The sequence below is a fragment of the Scophthalmus maximus genome, chromosome 9 (assembly GCF_022379125.1).
Source record: "Scophthalmus maximus strain ysfricsl-2021 chromosome 9, ASM2237912v1, whole genome shotgun sequence".
Lineage (NCBI taxonomy): Eukaryota > Metazoa > Chordata > Actinopteri > Pleuronectiformes > Scophthalmidae > Scophthalmus > Scophthalmus maximus.
Window position 1 is genome coordinate 1,880,298 of NC_061523.1, and position 15,425 is coordinate 1,895,722.

A 15,425-nucleotide genomic window follows, 5' to 3' on the forward strand; every position below is an offset into this window, starting at 1 on the left:
CGACTGTAACCTTGGCCAGGCTGGTATGGCTGTGGCTGCCTGGCTCCCAGCATGCCTCACAGCCAGAGTTAATCTGGGCCTCCAGACAAGAGGGGATTCCAACTCTCTCTTCCTCAGTTGCCCCCTCTCTCTCTTTCCCTCTCTCTCTGTCCATCTGTGTCTCTCTCCCACTGAATGGATTAGATGAGGTGCTGGTTGGAAGCAGTGCATCAGTCAGGCTTCATTAGTATGAATTTATTCATGCCCATATGTCTTCCCACCTCTTTTTCTTCTACCCCGAAATCCCCCTCTTCCCTTCTTACTTTGTTTCTCCTATCCTCCACTCAATTCCTCCATCCCACCTTTTCTTCTTCTACTCACCTGATCCACATCTCCTCATCGGCCTGTCACTCAGCTGCTTGTCTTGTCTCTCCGAGGAGCTTTTGCTTGTTTCTCTGAAGTGATTTTTTCCCTTAGAATTTGAAAGAACGCACTCTTCAAAAAGCTGAGCATACTATCCAGCAATGGAAAAGAAAAAAATGTCACGTTCAGAAGCACAGATGAGTGCTCGTGGATTTTAATGTTATATTTCTATAGAGAATACAACTAAATGTGTAGTGAGGTGGGATCTTAATGTCATTTGAATTCCTGCAGTCTGTTCATTTTCTTATACTTGTTTTGACATACTGGCATAGAGTGTGCTATTAAAATAACAATGCCTGAGGAAAACAAATGAACAAAGTATTAAAGAAACTGCCATGTGAACATATGCGAGGAATGCATTCAACAAGGTTCTGCCCTGAGAGGCATTATGCCAGCATTGACTCTGTGATACTTTGTTACTCAGACGTTAAAACATTCTTGTCAGATCATCATCAACAGTATCTGATCAACTTCACGTCCCACACCATGTACAAGAAATAATAATAATACGTTAATTTGTATAGCGCTTTTCACAGACACAAGTCACAAAGTGCTTTACTTTGGCAATATGCAATTCACAGCAAAAGTCCTATATAAAAGTAATAAAAGATTTGAGAACCTGTAAAACATGGGGTCTCAAGTAATAAGAGCACCGACACTGATATAATAAATACATCAAATAAGTTATAAAAACAGTACAATATATAATACCAAACACACAATATAAGCAGTAAAATGCCACACATCTTACCTACAAACTTAAAAATATAGACCTGGTACATACCAAGTTACCCAAAAGTCTGTCTGAAAACCAAGGTAAACCAAAGAGGTTGCATCCAACAATTTTGGTAACTTTCCAAAACAAGTGATCCTACAGTGAAGCCCATGTCCAAGGTGTGTATGGCCAAGGTGGTATGAGAGCGGCTGTTTTTAATTATTCACTGTACTGCTGTACAGTGAATAATTTTTTGTGTTTGTGTAGAAAAAAAATCAAAGCTCATAGCAGATTCGTCATGTACTATTCATCATTACGACAGCAGGTGTTTCATCCTGCCTTCGGGCTCTTCCTACACGCTGTCACAGATTTGGTCTGATGATAACTCTTAAAAACTGATTTATTTCAAGTTGTGGTAGTTCTGGTAAAGTGATCTGATGCTGTTAAGTGTAGAGGATTTAATTACCAATGACTACACTGAAAAAAGAAAATTATTTAACAACTTTAAAAGAAACCACTTATATTGGGACCACACAAATGAATTAAGTATATTCAGCTTAAAGTTAACAATTTAACACTGATAATTTTAATTTGAAAATAACAATACATTTTTGTGATCAATTTAAGTTTTTTTGTTTTGTTTAATACAAAATAATAGGAAATAATAATAATATTATGAAAAGCATCGGAGGGTTGTAGCATACATACTTTATTTTTGTCCCGCCTCATTCTCATAATGATACAAGTAGTTTTTTACACAACGTTCAAGATTTACTGTTTTGTGCAGCACTTTTTGCCACACTGTCACCCTCTCTCTCCTTCTCTTTTGCTCTGTCTATATCTCTTTCACAGTCAGACTGACCATCAGCAGCACAGGGAGAAATCCCACCTGCATAAGTTACCTTTTAAAACATGTATAAAGTTTTTACCGTTCTCTGCAGGCAGGCAGGATTCAGCATAAACTCTCTAGCTACCACTTTAACTGTGCGCATTTACCTGGCAGCAGGCAAGCCTCAGCCTAACACCAGCACTGTCTGCGTATGTTGTCCAAAATTGGTTAAAATCCGTCCATGCATTTGTTATTTTGTACGACCCCCCCCCCCCCCACCCCACCCCGACACACACACACACACACACACACACACACACACACACACACACAGAGAGAGAGAGAGAGAGAGAGCACGAGAGGGGTGAAAATGCTCTTGGACGCACAGGGTAAATATTTTTGTCAATTATTTATGAAATTTTATTTGCAAGACTGTTAAAAGATAATAGTGACTTACAATAGCTGTACAAACTGGGGAAAAGTTGAAGCTAATCAGAGGGTGCTCTCTCTGCTGGTCAGGCTGAATATTTTTTTACTTTAAGTTATTGTCATAGAGTGTACACAACACTTACTGGATTCTATTTCACTACTAATGAACTCAATTATTTTCACATCAGTATCAAAGTGAGAAGAACCAAACTACAATACATTTCTGCACCCTGAAGGAAAACACGATAACTGCCTTGTTTACAGCTTCTGCAGCTGTCACAAGAGCCGACGAAAAGTTTGAAAATCCCGGTCAAAAAATATAAAATGCATAAAACAAGCAAGTAAAACACAGTATTTCAATGAAGTGGTAGAGAAGGATATTAATATCAGTAAAAGAACAATCTGCACACAAACAGGCCTTAGGCTCCTCCAGATGTTGGTGCCTAAATTGATGATGAACAGCTTGGAATCCTCATAAGTTCGCAGTGAATCATATTCATCAGAAGCTGTAAAGTTTTATGGAAATACTTCTGATGATCAAAGTGCTAACACATGAACACACAACACATGGGGAGGTCCCATATTTTACACTTTTCCTGTGTTTCATTTGAAGTATTGATATCCGTAAGAAGAAGAATTTGTTGTATTTGTAGCAAAAATCCTCTCAATGTAGGTTTATACCTCCTCTGTCCTGCTCTCTTTGGAACTCGTCAACAATAACAGGTTGGTCAGCCAATCAGAGCTGATTTTTGGTGACACACACACACACATATATATATATATATATACATCCTGCAAAGTTGGATGGTGGGTCTGAGCCGGCAGTGCTAGGGGCAACGCTGAGGGTGGTGATTGTTGTGACAAAGTTATTGACGTCCTGATGGCTTGTTTGAAGGTACAGTTTGTGAATATGGGCTGTGTGGATTTATCCGTGGACTGAGCACGTTGATACTCTAACAGTATTTATATAGCACCCAGACCTGCTTTTATGTCAAAAAATACATGAAATCTCACTTTCAACAGTTATGGGACCTTTAAGATTGTGTTGTGTATTATAACAGTGATACATAACCTGCATGCGTGTTGTATATGGGCTACTATACACGACATACAGTATACTACAGTATATGATGTCACACAACATAAAAGATCTCTTAGTCTTTTGAACAATTGCTTCATTTTAGAGTTGTGTGCAGAGCTCGTTGCCCCGCTCTCTTTCGCTCTCTCTCTCTTTCTGTCTCTCTAACTGTCACAGTCAGACTGACCATTGGCAGCACCAGGAGGATCACTGCCCATGTCGTGGCCTGTTTAAACATCTGTAATGTTATTACTGTCTTATGTTATTATAGACACTGCTTCCACTGTGCATGTTCGCATGACACACACAGTTCTCAGCAGACAGACAGTTTTACAGTTTAACACCGGCCCTGCTCTGTAAGTGTGTACTGTATTTATAGCATGAAAGTCGCACAACTCCACAACCCCCACACACCAACATAAAGGGCCTAATGGATGATAGCATTAGGTCATTGCAGAGCATTAAAGACATGCTTTACATCAGCTTTCTAATTGATGCTTTAGCATCCGTGGCTCAATTATTGGCTACCAGCTCATTAGTAATGTCAAAGACAGTGAGGAGGGAGTAAGCTGTATTGTTGACATAACTGCTGACATAGAAAGTGGCGCCAATTATAGTTTGCAAATGATACCGTAAATATATGCAAAATAACATATTTGAATGTTTGCACATCAGTCCCCCCAAATTGTTCCATAAGGCCCAAAAGCTTAAACTAAACATTTTTTTGTAAAGCCACGACGAATTGCATTCATGTAGCAATAAGAATTTAGGATGAATTCAGGATGAATCAGTTGAAGCTTGGCTTGTTCTGGCACGTTTGAATTTCTTCGGTTCCTTAATTGGGGCGGCTGTGGTTCATGACCTACAGCGGCTGGTCCACTAATCAGAAGGTTGGTGGTTTGATCCCCGGCTCAGCAACAGCGTTTTAGTGTGTGTGATAGAGAAAAACTGTATCAATGAGTGTGCAAATGGGTGAATGGGACTTTGTGCATTGAATTGTTGTTAAAACTAAAAAAACATTTAATGAAGTCAATTCGATGCAGTAAATCAGAATGATGTTGTTGTTGTTTTAATCAAATTCCATTTCAAATTGAATACATGGAATATAAATGTATTTGCAAATAAATGTGCATGTCTATAGGGTGTAGTATAAAACATTACATTTTAAAACCGTTGTCCACCAGCTGTCATTCATTCATTCATTCACACCGTCTCCTCCCTGTCAGGTAATGGAGAGCGAGGAAGAGGAGGATCTGACACAGATAGAGGAAGGAGATGATGAAGGCGACCGGTTTGATGTCATCCCTCTGTACTCGGAGAGGGCCACTGTCTCCAACTTGGGCTCGTCTGGAACTGGAGTGGCTGCATCCCTCAACACTGGCCCTGCTAGACCAATACTACTGCTCCTTCTGCTCGTCTCTGCCTCGTTCAGCTGGGGGTAGAGCATGGGATACAGAGAACACACGCGCACGCACGCACGCACGCACGCACGCACGCACACACACACACACACGCACACACACACACACACATAATGGACCCTCAACAGTCCTGGACTGATTGCTGTAAAATGATAAGAAACAGTGAAGAAATGGACTTCACCTTTTGTCAGTAGCATCCCCTTATTTCTTCACTTCTGTCCTCATTCTTCTTTCCATACTACCCTCCTAAGAAAATGGCACTTTGGTCATCGTGGTCTGACTGCAGTTGCTGTGGTGCATTTATGTCCTGGCAGCACAGGATACCTATGGCAGGACTTCCACATCCCGCTGTCAACCAATGAGCATCACATTCCAGAAAGTCTAACAGATGACCCAAAAAACGGCTATGAATGACTTCACAAGTAAAGTGTGATTCATATATTATCGATACAGATTCAAATAGGAAGTTATTTGTCATGCGTTTTTTTTTTTTTTGAAATGAATAAAGACAGTTTATCATTGATCCAGTTTATTTTATTTAATGGTGAATCTGAAAAACCTGGGGGAAAAAATACATGAATTTATTTGAATCTATTGTTTGTCCACTTTGTTTTAAAACTGTAGTTTCTGATCAGTCTGCTCGGCTGAATCAATAATAGATATCTCACAATGACGTGTCAACTGATAAAAGATTTGTGTGGTCCCCCTCAAAGATTCCTCCTTTCTGCTCACAGCAGAAATATGACCTTTCAGATGGAGGACAAGAAGCATTTATTCCTCCAAAACTTAAATGATATTAGAAAACAAATGTTGGTGATTTAGGCAAATAGCAGTAGACAAACACAACTACTATGATATTGCCGACGGTATCTGTAATTTTAAATCCGGTTTATCAATTAAATTGCTGCTTTTTATGTAAAGTCATACAGTAAAGATACTTAACATCACCAACTCTGGTAACTTTGCTAACTAGCCCCTGCAAGTCCGGCCGCTGCACCCATGTTCATGCTTCATACTTCTGCTAACGGAGTGTGGAGCATGATGAGTGAGGGTTCACCACGGAGAACTGCTCTGGCTGCTGCAGGCTGGTTGTTCCTGTGCTTGGATGTGATCCCTCACTCATATAGAAAAGCCCCACAGCTGCAGTCAGACCGTGGTTTTTTTATTTATGAAAATGTTGTATTTCTTTGTTTATTTTGACTCACTGATGGATGACGATTTGTCTCCCTGGTTTGGACTTACCTGTTCATGGGTCATCGTGACACAGAACAAGAAAGGGAGGCTGATTTACGATGCGTCAGTCAAACTTTATCACGCTGATGAATGGAGTGATTCTCTTGTCCTTTCCGCCGCCCATACTCTACAGCCATGGTGACTAACAACTTACACACTTGTCTCTTATTGCTTAATGAACATCAAGTGTGTGATGTGTGTGTGTGTGTGTGTGTGTGTGTGTGTGTGTTATTGTGTTTGTGTGTGTGTTTTTGTGCTCGCTGGTACAGAAAGAAAATTGGGTAAAGCTCTTTGTTATAATTTATGTCTTGCTTTTTTCCCACACACATCATCACAGCCACACATAACATATAGACACGCACACACACACACACACACACACACACACACATACACACACATTTGCCCCCCTACTGCCTGCCGTGTGTTCAGCCGATGCAGCTCTTTCTTGCTTTATTGCTCTATCCCTGTCCCTCTCTCCCTCCCTGGTGACTCAGGACCGGGGCCCAAGCTGCCACAGGCACCAATATGAATAAAACCATCTTAATAAAAACAACACACCAGAAACTATATGAGCTCTAAAGTTGCAGAACAAATCACATAAGCGGCCCAGTAGGTGGAAAACATGCGCTAATTCTGACACCAACAAAGAGACAAAGTGAAACGAGTTAGAGAACAAGTGGGAAGGAGAGAGATGTTTGGAGGGGAAAATAAGAAAAAAATAAATAAGGCCAAGTCCCTGTGTGGTCTTTGCGTGTTTGATGTTTTACTTGTTATAGTTGGAGGGTTCATAATCAGTCCCTGACAACATCTCTTTATCATCTGACAGACTCCTTGGGGGGAGGCGTGTGTGTGTTGGGGGTTGGCGGGTTGGGAGAGGTGGGTTTGTTGGGGGGTATCAGGCAGTGATATAAATGGTGCAATATAGAGAGAAGAGAAGGGACCCCGGAGCACAAACCCAGCAGAGAGATTCGCCGGCTCTTGATTTTCTGTCTTATAAATCTTTTGCTGACACTAATTTTTATTTCATTCCTTTCTATTTCTGGGGAACATGTACAATTAACTTCCATCTGCAGGGCAGCCAGTGATAGTGGAGGGCAAGGAGACTGAAGGGACAGAGGGAAGGAAGAGGAGAGAGGGAAGCGAAACTGGGAGGAAAATTAGAGGAAAGCGAATGGGGTAAATGGAAAGGAGAATTAAAGGCAAAAAAAATAGGAGTGAGAAAAAGTAAAAGTGTAAGCAAGAAGAGATGAGGAAAGAACAGAACATAGAGGAAAGCATCAAGGCAAGAGGAAATAAGATAGGACAAAATGGACAAGTGAAGAGAGACATGAGAAGGATGCATGGAAAGGGGAAGAAGAACGGAAAAAATGTGAAAAGGCTGAAAGAGGCAGAAACAAAGATGCATAAGTGGAAACAAACAGGAAGAAGGATAAAAGAAAAATAAAGAAAATAGACGGGATGTGGGGGAGCAGAGACAGACAAAATGGGGAGCGGAGGCGGACAGGAGAAGGAAGAGTAAAGAGGAAGAAGAGACAGTCTGTTTGTGTTGGCACTGAGGAAACAAACTACAAAAGAAATGAAGGGATGAGGAGAGTGAGAGTGGTGACAGGTCTGCAGTGTACTTTAACCTCGCTTTTCTCTCTCCTCAAAGGTTTTTCTGTCTGAACACAGCCCTCAGACAGAACCTCTGTATCTCTGTCTATCAGAGAAACAGGGAGCTCTGTCAGCTCACTCAGTTTCAGCGGGGTGAACAGTAAATACTGATGTTCTGTGAGTCTGCTAAAGTATTGACTAAGTCTCATGAACAGCAGTCAAGCACTGTGATCTGACACAGGATACGGACTACAAATAAAAGATGCATTCACTTTAATGACTGTAAAACAACTACACCATGAATCACCAGACAAACACAGGGTATGGCAGTTAAAGTTAAGGAAACACACCATTAAATCATCTGACTTTCAAATTCAGCCTCCAAGAAATTGTTCAATCTACATTTTATATTCACCTTTATTCAGCTTAATGTTAATATGAGTGAATATGATAAGTTCCCAACTTGAACTTGAAAAGTAATGAGAATATATCCAAAGCCGGAGATCTTTGTGGTCAAAAAAATAGATCAGTGAGCTACACACACAGAAACGTCCCGCTATACCACAAATGCTAACTAGAGCACAGATGTGGAATAATCAGCCACGGAAACGACACTGCTCCTCCAGTTTGTTAAACTAGTGAACAGTTGTTGTGCAAAATTACTGAGCCACAAATATATTTTTGAGGTTGTTTTTAAAGATTTACATCTTCATTATAAGAACCAGTAAAAGGTGGTCCAAAATGGGTTGTGTCAACTGTGAGACAAGTAATAGAACACCACCCCTGTCCTTTAACTAGATAGAATTCTAGCGGTTCTGTGAGGTAATTCAACAATTATAACAATTATACAATATGGACGGTAAAAATTGTGGGTAACTCTAAACACCTACGGTTATCTACAAGGTCAATGCAGTCTGTGCAATATACAAAAGTTTTAAATCACCTCAATTTTTATAGTGTACATTGAAATGTACACTAACATTTCTGTATTATTTTCAAATTTACATTAACATAGAACACACACTTGGAATATGAATCAATTTTATAACAGTCTTTAATTCATCAAGGAGCTGAACACACTCGGGATGTTCTTGCTACAATAGAAATATTAAATAAAAGATCATCTCAACACTGTTGCAGAAGTTCCTACAATTGTGTTGCAGGCTGCTTTGCTTTCACCTTCTGTCCAGTTCATCCCAAGTAATCTCCATGGCGATTAAGTCCGGAGACTGGGCAGCTCTTCCATCTGTCTGTCTATCTGTTCCAACACTGCCTTTGCACATATACAGAGGGTTTGTCAGTAAGTTACCGCAGGAATTGTTTGAATCAACTTTCAAGGCTTAATTTAAAAACTTCACTAGTCAGGCAGCTAACCAGTAAACTGAATGTAGTTTTGCCTCAGTCTCCATAACCATGTTGATTTGAGGGTCTGCTTAGAGATATTGATGAATCTCGTTACTGATATTGGTGCTGCTCTTTGAAGGTCATACACACTCTGAGAGGAAGCTCTGTTTCAGATTTAATGTGGAATTTCCTAATGGGACTGGGCACAATTATTCTCAAGGAAATCATCCCAATCTGCTCAAACCCAAACAGATATTTGTTTAACAACCAAATAAGCAATCTTAATTCTAACTAACAGTGAGCAGGTGAGCTAGCTTGGACTAGCTTGGCCTGGCCTTGACCAAGTCTTGTCATCTGGCTGGCTGGCTAGCGGTTTGCTCAATGGCTAAACCAGTTTCTCAACCATCAATGTGAGGAGTCACTATGCCAATCTTTTAACATCATGCTTATTTTGAGAATGCGCAATTGCATTTTGCTGTGACATTTTCTTGTTATATTGAAAACGAACTCCAAACTAGAACCCTACCGCATGTGGGCTATGCGTTAATGCATGGTGTTTCATCAAGGTAGGGACAATCATGTTTTAAATTATTCTTATGATACCTACTGAGCAAACTTTATAAAGAAAGAAACCTCCTTATAGCTGTATAGAGAAGTCAGACTGTCTCTTCCCTATTACATGCTAACCATTACCATACTGACAGGTTGTCAGGGCTTGCTAACATCTTGACATGATATACTGAATAAGTTTTAGGTAGCAAGTGGGAGAGAATATGAACATGAATGTAAGCACCAAAAAACAAGTATTTCTAATTAATCGCTGGACACATAGTTACCTTGAGATTTTGTTATTTTATTGATATTTGTTGAAACTGGTACCATCCTGGACAAACCAAGACTCTGTATATTTTTGGTGCGACCAGGCCATAAGACATTCAAAAAAGTTGGTTTGTGTTTGAAGAAAGTTGTTAGCTTCAGATTTAAGATATCTTCCTGAAAAGTTAAAATATGATAAGTAGATGGTCACTGACTCAAGAAATGGGGGAGCACACAAGGAGATAGATTAAAGCTCTCTGTCTCAAATTCAACTCAATTTGATTCCTATATCACTGAATAAAATAAGTGCATTCAACCATGAAGATATTACCCAGAAGTGCAAGACTCATCCGAGTACATGAAAATTTATCAAATAGGCAAAACGGCTTAAAGTGCTCCAGTTTAGATTTTTGTTTTTTGTTGGTTTGTTTTAATGATTCATGGACTACAGTGCAGTCTGAACAGGTGAGTTTTCAGTCTGCAGCGGAAAGTTTGTAGGGTTTCTGTTGTCCTAATGTCAATTGGGAGCTCGTTCCTCTACTTTGGAACCAGGACTGAAAACAGATGAGATTTATTTGATTCGTGGCCACTGAGCCATATTATAGAGAGATATATTTTTTTTTTTCATAACTTTATTGTGTACCAACCAAATCATATAATTTATGTAATGGCTATGGCAGCCTATAAAGACAATGCTTCCCCACCAAATCCTCCATGGCTGTACCTTAGATCTATTTTTGAAATTTCTCAATTGAAGGATGATTCATACCGTTTTAAATGTTTGCTGTGTTTACCATGCACCAACTACATCACGGCCTACAAGAATTCGCCATCCAACCTGAAGAAACATGGGTAGCATAAGTTACCTACAGTACAGTATACACTGTGTTGAGATGAAAAAAAATGTACTCTGAATACTTAAGTATTTTTAAAAGCAAATACTTCTTTACTTTAAATAGTAATAGTAATATTTGACCAGGAGTATCTATACTTTTACTCAAGTAATGGAGTTGTATACTTTGTCCAGCACTGGAAATGGGGACAGAGAAGATAGAGGGGCAGAGAGAGTTTTATTAGTCAATAAGTTGTGGTCACCCTCCACTATCAGCTCTGCTAAGCTTGATGTTTTCTTGAGGGGAGAAACCAATCATCGCTCCACACTACATTTACCGTATGATCCACTCCACCTGGGCTGGCTGACTGACTGATCTACTTGTGGATGAATATCAGTGCCAGTGTCTGTCCTTATACCAGCTACTGAGCTCCGCATGTGTAACATTAAGGAAATCCTCTTCTACATTTGAAAAAAGTGAGCCTATGATGTATAGTAAATTACGTCAAAAGGCAGTGAGAAGTTTCCTCTGACCTCAGAATTACTCAACCCCCACCCAATAGTCGGGGTTAATTGAGATCAGCAGGGGAGGGCAGGCGATGGCCCTTTGCCGGGCACCATTGTTCACTGTAATTGTTGTCTCAGCTGTTTGTTGTTGGGCCATCACCCGCTGGCAGGACGACAAGAGAGATGGACAAAGGCATAAAGAGAGACAGAAGAGAAAGAGAGAAAGGAGGGAGTGGACACTGGTGATTTACATTAATATGTACTGAAATAAACAAGCGGAGAAGCCATGCGTTAAATCAACTCAGAGAGAGACAGAGAGAGAGAGAGAGAGAGAGACAGGAAGCCTTCAGGGTGAAAGAGGAATAGAGAAGGAGGGAAATGTGTGTGTTTGGAAAGAAGCATTTTTTTATTGTTCTATTACCGTGCAGTAGATTTACATGCACACAAGTTCACGCATGCACACACACTCACACACACCATGTTAGATTTATGCATCTAAGTGTGTCGCTTTCTCACTCAGTATTTTAGTATTCTAATCCATCATTGGCCTGACATGGGGATGCTGTCTCTCTCTTTTCTCTCTCTGTCTATGTCTCTCTCTCCATGCTACTGCACATACACGGCATCCAGACGGAAGATAAAGACAAAGCAGGGGGAAAAACAAACTCCACAGCAGGGAGAGCTTTATCCTGAGAGATAAAGCGGCAGAATAAAGCAGCGACAAAGCGATACTGAGGAAGTGTAAAAGATGAAAAGTGAGGGGGAAAAAAGGGGGAGGAAGGAGCAGAAGCAGCAAAGGAGGAGGAAGGGGTGGAAATGGAAGTGGGAAAAGCCGGGAAAGACAGAAAAACGAAGGCAGAGGGAAGAGGGGGTGGGGGAATGGGCAAGAGAGCAAAAGATAGAGACTGGGAGATGTGTGAATGTGTTGCAGTGTGTCGCGGCTGAAGTCCTCCCTGCTGCATTTCACACTCCGTAGGTCCTGACACATCGGCACTGAAAGACACGCACGCACACACACACGCACGCACGCACGCACGCACACACACACACACACACACACACACACACAGAGACATACAATGGCCATCCCCCTCTTTTTTTCTAATTCACACACACAACACACTTGTCCCATTTCTCAGCCACGGCCGCAGATTAACAAAGATCCACAAAAACAGTCACTAAAGTAAAATTCCTGCAGCTTTTGCCTTTGACTACTCTCTGCTTCTTGGGACCCTGCTTTGAATCTATTACAATGGGTTCAATAAATATTAAAGGAAATGTATGAAGTATTGCATAATCTATAAATCAGATAAATACATGAAAATAAGATTTACAAATGCGTAAAACAAGCAAGTTTCGACACACACATACACACACACACATACACACACACACACACACAAACACTTCCCACTGTGTGCCCAAACTTACTTACAGCTTGTTTTACACATTAGTAAATCTTATTTTTATGTATTTATTTGATTACTTCATCATCATATCTCAGTAAAGTTACTTAACAACAAGTCAGAGAGCGCAGGTTTCCAAGCCTGTATCTTAAGTAAGATCAGTAGCAATATGTATCTAAAGTTTGCTAACTCTAGTTATCAATAACCACCATACGCTACTAGTCGCAGCAGACTGAGTAAAGCTGTCGTAACAAAACCATTTGTATGAGGTTACAATCTGTTGTATCTACTCTCACTTAAAACAGAAAACAGAAAGCTATCTCCAAAATTGCTTGCTGCCCCTTTACAGTTAGAGTGGATTTCCAGCGCCTCAAGGCACGATGATGCAGGTTTCACTGAAGGCTTCTGTATTAGGACATCTGACATGAAAACAGTGAAAACTCATGGAGCAGTTGTGTTACTTATTCTGGATGTAGACCACATTCACTCTCTACTTTGTATATCAGCTAACATGACTTAATCCACACAATAGCCCATGAGCACAATCAAGCACAAATCTCTCAAATCCTCTAAGTGATCTCTTTGAAGGAACAGTCTGTCTATCACCTGTAATCACCTCCGAACTTCGTATTTGTTAAGCTCTTCAAATGTGTGTAGCAGGGGAATTATGCAGTGTTTCCTAATTTGAAAGTTTGTTGGCACTGTTTTGTATAATTTTGCTGAATTCCCAGACCCATATGAGAACAATCATTCTGTTGATTTAGAAATCAGTTTTGTAACTGTCTCATTACACACTGACTGTAATTGTTATTGTACAATTAAATATGCAGTGAATGAATTGTGTGGGACTTCCTGGAGTTTCCTCAATGACCCTGTATCGTCTCATGGACTCCTTGGATTTCCTTGACCCTTTGAAAACTGCTTTCCTGTGTTGCATCTGAGATGATGTTCAAGATCAGGTTTTTGTCTTCCGCTGAATGTTTGTTTTTTTCAGCTGCCACAGATGCACAAGTTGTCACCCTTGCCGTGCATTGCCATGGTTACCCCAGTCTCACGTAGGCTGCTGCACCTGGTGTGATCCCAAAAGGTAAATGGAGCGGAATGATCTTTTCCAAGCCTGATTCTTTTCAATAAACCTGCGAGGATGCGGCAGCCATTTTGCCCCCCCTCCACACACACACACACACACTTGACTGACTTACCGACTGAATCCTCCCCCTTTCTCCTCCTCCACCTCTTATCTCGGCAGGTGCCTGGCTGACTGGGAGATCATCGTCATGGAGATTGAGATGATGACACACACACACACACACACACAAACACACACACAAACACACACACACACACACACACACAGTCACAGACTCGGAAATGAGACTGGCTTGCAAGCAGCACAGTCTGATTCGATGAAAAGTTGTCTGTCCAAAGGGAAGACAGCCGCACGGATTGAGCTGTCACCTGAAGGGAACTCTTTCATACCTCTGTGTGAAAATGGATGGGTTTCTCTTTTTCTTTCATTCTGTCAAATGTAAAACCTTTCCTTTGGGTAATTCCAACTAAATTCTCGGCCTGGGGGACGAGCAGGTGGATATATATGTACTCCATTTGAAGAACATTGACCGAGGCTGAAAACACTCCTGTCACTCCCCAGTTTCCTCTCCCTGCTTGCTGTCTAAAGCATGTCAGTATACAGTGCCAGAGTGAGGGAGGCACATTAACACAGGGCTTCCCCCGCTCCAATTTACTGTGTCATCCATCCAATGCTCCTTTGGTCCAGTGCTTTCTGCCTGTTGGACTGTTGGTGAAACTAAAAGGCACATGAACTCCAGACAGTACTTCCCGCACATGAATAAAAAAAGAAATAGAGGGAAACAACGACTCCAGTCAATAGAGATTGGTGGTTTTAAACTGTGGTAGTGGAAAAACTATGTATCTCCAGGGGGCATGAAATATCTCTGATTCTGATAATTTGTTGAAATGTTGCCCTGCTGAATGTGGGGACATGAAACCCTCCGGGCCTCTGCTGTGTTCACATGTGAATAATAAAATAAATGTACAAGCTGACACTTCTTTACCTCGACTTCCAGCGTGTCTTTTCTTCTCTAATCACCTGTTAAAGATTTTGCAGGTATTCATGGTATTATTGTGGTTTTGGGTCTGTACTTCATCACACTGGATTTTATGTTTATTTGAAGCTCTTCACATCATAAAAAGAAGACAGTAGGAATTGTAGTCTTGCATTATTAAGGATGTAAAACTGAATTTTGAGGTAACAGGTAGCCAGTGGAGCTTTCTGAGGCATGAAGTGATGTTCTTATCTTATTGTCCTCGTTAGGACTCCTGGTCAGCTCCAGTATGGAATAAGTTGCATTCTATGAGTGTTTAATTCAATTATTTTTTTGTTTAAAAGGGGCTACACTTCATACACTGTTAATCTGATGTAAATTCAAACTCAATATCAAAGCTGAGAGTCGGCACCTCAGAGACAACATGATGAAAAAGTCTGTCCTTTTGACTTTGCAAAAAAAATGACTTTTTTTAATTTGGTTTGATTTCATTTTGGTGTTTTTGGTCTTGTAATGCTTTGGGGCTTTTGTCCACTCTCACAACTGCTGCTTTTGATGACAAATCTCTGATGAAGCAACTGTCCTCTACCTGATAGTCAGAAAACAGTTGGAAAAAATGGTGGAGGATTTGGCAGGTGAAGAAATTGATATTTTTCTCAGGAATTGGTAGAGGCACAACTCACAATGATTGCTAAGGTTGCTTTGTCTACTACATTTGTAAATGAGCAAGTTTTGCAACATGTTCACTGTA

General features: G+C 40.6%; 1 protein-coding gene across 2 annotated transcripts in view; it reads left to right on the forward strand.

Moving 5' to 3' along the window:
- gfra3 (GDNF family receptor alpha 3) overlaps positions 1–14,682 on the forward strand; it is a 67,638-nt gene extending 52,956 nt beyond the window's left edge. The window contains exons 8-9 of one of the 2 annotated variants that reach the window (XR_007031475.1): positions 4,680–13,695; positions 13,858–14,682. Coding sequence is in view for 1 of the 2 variants with exons in the window: in XM_035650294.2 (XP_035506187.1) it covers positions 4,680–4,895 (216 nt within the window). In the remaining variant the exon portion in view is untranslated. Of the gene's footprint in view, positions 1–4,679 lie in introns of both variants that reach the window. The other variant, XM_035650294.2, reaches the window with a different exon arrangement.
- Positions 14,683–15,425: the final 743 nt, after the last annotated feature.